A 6,000-nucleotide genomic window follows, 5' to 3' on the forward strand; every position below is an offset into this window, starting at 1 on the left:
TGAGCTCACCCGTTATTTGGCAATGACTCACCTCCACCATCTCAGCGTTAAAGCAGCCGTACACACTGTTTCCAAAGAGTGTTGATGTGCTGGAAACACAACGTCCCTCCTTCCTTTCCTCTGGTCCTTCTTCCCTTACCCCTGCCCTCTCAGTCCCACGCCCGCACACCGGCTGCTGCTGCTGCCTGTGGGTTTGTCAATTCCTTTTCATTTCTAATACCATTAAAGACCGAGCACTGCTGAAACTCTTTTTTAAAATTCCACGAGCAAATGTTAGTGATCTTCTTTGACATTTTCTACACGTCAAACATTTTTTAACTCTTCTCCCCTCTTTAAACTTTTCTTCTTCTCTCTTGGTGTCCTGTCTGCCGATTTTCAGTTTCTTTGCACTATTATCTTCATTTGCTTGTTAGCAAACAATTTGCACTGCTTTGGGGATTTTATTTCCCTTCATTCGCGTTTATCCTGTACATGGCCATTGTTTTTTGAATTAGTTCCTAGAATAGGATCTCATACGCAAATGCTAAAGAAACATCTGAGCCATGCACGACTAGCCACATGACCATAAAATGTAAAGATCAAGAATATTCACACTCAGCACTGCCGACATGCAAAAATAAGTAACAGTTATGAAGAAATTTTATTTTAAAAGGCTTTATGGCTAAAAGTTTTCACTATTTAAGTAGAATAATATAGGAATCTATGCTCAGGGTAATAATGAAGAATATGTCAATTACTACCAATTTGAATTGAAGAAATGTAAAGACATAGAATAAAAAATATAATGCCCATCCATGTAACAAATAGCTTGATGAAATGACATGTGGTTCTATATCTAACAATGGAAATCAGATTTATGAATTTCTTTCATAATAGCATAATCAGCTTATAATATGTAATTGCTTTTGCACTATCTTCATTATTTAGCTTTACAAAAATTATTGTATTTTTTATCTTGTACATATTTATAATTGCTGTAATGTAGACAATGGATTAATCATATATCCATATCAGAATATTAAAATTTTAAGAATATTTATGTATAGAACCAAATTAATTGACATCTTAAAAATAAAGAAATGTGAAACATTTAATTACTTATTAATCTCTTCATTTACAAAATATACTAAAAATATTCATTAAAATCTCTACATTATTAAAGCCCTCCAAAATCCATATTTTAATTAAATATTTAAAAAGTAACTTCAAAAATGTCTTTCTACCCAATTATTCTGTTCAGCACATGTACTATAATTCACAAGTCCTATAAACATATCTAATTTAATATTTTACTTGCAAGCAAAATAATGACATAATTAATCACTATGACAGGACTATTATTTAGAGTATTAAAGTATTAAAAGACTATTTCAAATATATCTTAGATATAAACTTTTTTAGATGTATGACAGTCTTTTGCCACTGACTCATTTTCTCCTTTTTCCCAAATAATGTAAAATGAGTTATAAATTTAGCATAACAGTTCTTCATGATCATTTAACAGGGAAAAAATGCACAAAAGAGACACCTTGCAGGGTGAGCTGCTTGGACAGCTTCGACGTGATGTCCACGCCGTTCTTCAGCCAGCCAAGCTGTGGGTCCGGGATGCCCTCCGCGTGGCACCTGAGGCTCGCGGTCACCCCGGGTTCTCTAGCTTGGCTCTCAGGGTACACACGGATGACAGGAGGAACTGAAGGAGGACAGAAGGAAGATTAGAAACTGGTACTGACCAGAGACTTTTCCAAAACCAGCAAGAACTGCTGCAGAAGAAACGATGAACTATGCACGTTAACAATATTGTATACTTGAAGATCTCAGTTTCCAGGTATCATTATTCACGAAAATGTCCCAGTATAACATAAAGAAAAGTAATTCTGAAACTGTGCTAGGAAAAATGAAATGTAAGGTTGGATGGAATGTTTTGTTTCAAAAGTATTGAAAAGAACTGTAAGTGCTTATATTTTTTGATTACTTTGCATGCTTATATCTGGTAATCTGAGCAACTACTTTGAAGATGACAATATGCAATAATTTAATAACCATTGTTAATTTCTTACCATCTTGTTCTCAAATTCTGTATCATTTTTATTTTTTCTCTCTTTAAAATAAAAAATTAAAACTTCAGAACAATGGAGATATTTTAAAAAATCACACAGGTTTCCGTTGTTAAAAATGGAATAACTTGAGTGTCAGAATAATTAACAATTATGAGGAAGTATAAGTAGCTAAAACTTTATTAATCCAATCAAATAAATAAATCCAGAGAGGAAGGAAAGTCTTTCCAAACCATAACATGATTAGAAATTAAGGCATCCAAAATTAAAATATTTGGGAATATATTTTATCAGATAGGTGCAGATTAAACACGACAAAACATTTTTGAAAGGACTTTTTAAAAACAGTCTTGTGCTCATGAGTAGAAATAACTGACTGTGAGCTGGATAGAACCACTGGCTGACGGTGGTGCTTCTGCATGACTGACTGACAGACACACAGTCACCTTTGCAAACCCTCAAAGTGTGTTTCCTCCCTCAGTGGATGAGCTCACCCTCAGATCTACATGGAACCACAAGGAGCCCCAAATAGCCAAAACAATTTGGAAAAAGCTACAGCATACACAACTCTCGATTTGAAGACATACAGGAAAGTATAATATAAAATAATGTGTACAAATGTAAGGCCAAATATATAGAATATAGAGCTCACAGTGCAGAAATATGTATTTATGGTCGATGTATTTTTCATTAGAGATCCAACATATAGATTTTTTCAAGAAAATCTTAGAAAACTGCAAACCACAACAGGAAAATAAACTCAGATATGTACCTTCATCATATATTAATTCAAAACCAAATAAAGACCTAAAAGTAGGAGCTAAAGAGCTATAACTTAAAAACAAGGCAGCAAATCACTTTGACATTTGATTTGACAGTGATTTTTTATTACAACCCCCAGAGCACAATTAACAACAACAAAATAAATTTGTCTTCATTGAAATTAAAAATTATGATGCTTCAAACAGTGCTCAGGGAAAAATAGCTAGGCTTGGTAGCGCACACCTGTGATCCCAGCATTTGGGAGACTGAGGCAGGAGGATCACCCCAAGTTCAAGGACAGCCAAGGCTACACAGTGAGTTTAAAGCCAGCCTGAACTATACAGCAAGATCCTGCCTCAAAACAAAAATGAAAGAAAGTATATCATTCTACAGAATAAAAAATATTTAGAGATTATATCAAATAGGAGACTAGTATCCAGAATGGATAAAGAAATTGTTACAATTGAATAACAGAAAGAGTGCTCTGTTATATTATGGGCAAAAGACCTGAAGAAACACTTCTTCTAAGATGCAAATGGATAATAAGCACCTGAAAAGGTGTCAGAAAAGGTAGTAATGCAAATAAAACCACAATATGATACCATTTCATGTCTACTAATATGGCTATAATAAACAGAAATAATGGAAGAAACTGGAAATCTTCCACACTGTGGTGAGAATGTAACCACTCAGCCTCCATGAAGAAGACTGTGGTATGTCCTCAAACTGTTTACTTAGAACTACAATAAAATGTAGGATTTCACAGGTTAATTTGTTTACTTTTCTTTATATTTTGTATTTTCTGTATTATTTTGCATTTTAGTACAGTAACTTGTTCTGTGAGTGTTCCACAAGATGAGAAAACATCGCTAATAACCTTTAACTTGATGAGCTAGCAATGTGCTGCGGTACCAGTAGTACAGGACTCAGCATCACAGATCACCAGTGAGCCCTACTCCATCTGTCTGTCTGTCTCTCTCTCTCACTGTCTCTCTCTCTCTTACTATGGGACAGTGGCTGCAGGATTATGGGTGATTTTCTCACAACAGTGAGAGGTTATGGAGGAGATCTCTTCTGCAGAGGACAAGGAGAAAAATCCCTGCTTCAAGTGAGGTTAGGGAGATATGCAAACTGGAGCAGTGTGCGCTTATGTAGAAAGCAAGTAAGGCTGCGGCAGTGAGAGCAACGTGTCTGTTTAACAGCAATGCAAGTCACATTTCCATGAAATCCTCAAAAGGAGGCAAAACAAGTGTCACCAGACAGGTTCCTTGTTGAAGCTGCATGAAAAGAAAAAGATTCCACGAAGCCCAGAGGCAGCAGTGATTCCACAGTGATAGTGAAAGTACCTTCCTGTACACCAGCCGCAAAAGTTTTCAAAGTTCAGTGCAGTTTGTTTATTTCTCATCATATTTTGCAATTTCTTTATTATTTTGTATTTTATTACAGTATTATAATCATTTTCATGAATATTTTTGGGGTGTGTAATGAATCATCTGAGTTTCCATTCTTTCTTACGAGGAAATGTGCTTTGATTTACAAGTGCTTCGGCCAACACATGTATTTCTGGAGTGAACTCTGCTGGCAAACAAGGTTCTGCTGCCCCACGCCGAGCAGTTCCATGTCTGTGAGACAGGGTAAAATGCGTCTATGAATGCGCATGAGGCTGAAGAGTTGAAACGACATAAATGATTGTCCTGATGATGGAAACTCAAGTGTGGTTTTGGTACACAACATGATATTTCTAGCAACAAGAAGGAAAGATTTACAAAAGCCTAGCAGGAATACGGAAGACACAATGCTAAATGAAAGACCTGTACTCGGAAGAGAACATTTTCATAAAATGTCTGGGATGGGTAAGTCCACCAAAACAGAAGGATCACAGGACTGGGGGGAAAGAAGAAGTGGAGAAACGTGTCTAACGCATGTGAGGTTTTCGGTAGTGAGGAGAACGCTGTGACATCAGAAAGCAGCTGCATAACATTGGGCTGCACTGCAAACCTCTGAATTATACATCTTCAAATGGCTAAATAGCATGTAAATTTTATCTCAGATAGAAACACCAAGAGCCTGAGAAAAGACTGTAAATTAAAAGGGACTGAAGGTCCTGATAACTAAATGCAGTGTGTAAACCCAGATTGGGTCCTGATCTAAGAAAAATGAGCTAAAAACCAGATGGGAAACTTGGCACAGGCCCCATGTGGACTGGGAATTAAACAACGGGATTCTATTGTGTTACATCTCACAGCTTGATAATTATATTTTCATTAGGTAACACTCAAATTTTGTTTTTAAGATAATTTTCTTTAAACTCATTCACTAAGTTAGCTAGTGATTGAAAGCAAAAATCTTAAATTTATTCTCAATTGTACATCAGAATCATTGACACTAACAATGAGACGATGTAAACACAAGACAGCTTCATAACCGCAGTGGATGTGAGGCTGTCCATGTGCGCGGCGTGACGCAGCTCCACAACTGGAGACAGAGTCAGCAGCTAAGAGCCCGACGCAGATCGCCGGAGAACTTGCTGCCATCAGTACGGAAAGCGAGGCAGACAGATGCAGATCACTATGTTCTTAAACTAAACTTACTTGGCTAAGAAACCTAAGAATATATACTGAAAACCGGGCTAATATGAAAGCAGGAGTTTTAAAGGTTGTGGAAGTAAGCCAGATCTGCTTCAATCCCAAGGATATTTCCAGTAATTCCTTGTGTGACATCATAGATTGCAGTTAAAAATGAAAGCACTGTTGTGTTGTGCATTATGACGTGTGTGTGCAATTAATAAATGTAATTTTACACATAAATAAAGCTGAAAATTTTGAGAATTTTTTTTGTTTTGTGATTAGCCACTAATTGAATCATATTGCATTTTCTGAGTTTGGCCCTGCTCTTCTATTGAATCACATTGCTGGTTTATCTCTTCTGACTCCATGCAATCCCAAAACTAGACAAGTATGTCTGGCAGGTGAGCCGCCCTTCTTACTTCCCTCCCTTCCTTCCTTCCCTCTTTCCCTTCCCTTCGCTTCCCTTGCCTTGCCTTGCCTTGCCTTGCCTTGCCTTGCCTTGCCTTGCCTTGCCTTGCCTTGCCTTGCCTTGCCTTGCCTTGCCTTGCCTTCCCTTGCCTTCCCTTCCCTTCCCTTCCTCCTCCTCCCCTTCTTCTCCTTCTCCTTCTCCTTCTCCT

At 37.1% G+C, this 6,000-nt stretch overlaps 1 protein-coding gene across 1 annotated transcript in view; it reads right to left on the reverse strand.

The window, feature by feature from the left end:
- Fstl5 (follistatin-like 5) overlaps positions 1-6,000 on the reverse strand; it is a gene marked incomplete in the record, with an annotated part of 716,744 nt that overhangs the window by 126,581 nt on the left and 584,163 nt on the right. The window contains 1 exon segment of the mRNA XM_013508669.1: positions 1,529-1,690. Coding sequence (XP_013364123.1) covers positions 1,529-1,690 — 162 coding nt within the window.

Source organism: Chinchilla lanigera, unplaced genomic scaffold (genome assembly GCF_000276665.1).
Source record: "Chinchilla lanigera isolate Chin_1 unplaced genomic scaffold, ChiLan1.0 scaffold00153, whole genome shotgun sequence".
In the NCBI taxonomy this organism is placed as follows: domain Eukaryota; kingdom Metazoa; phylum Chordata; class Mammalia; order Rodentia; family Chinchillidae; genus Chinchilla; species Chinchilla lanigera.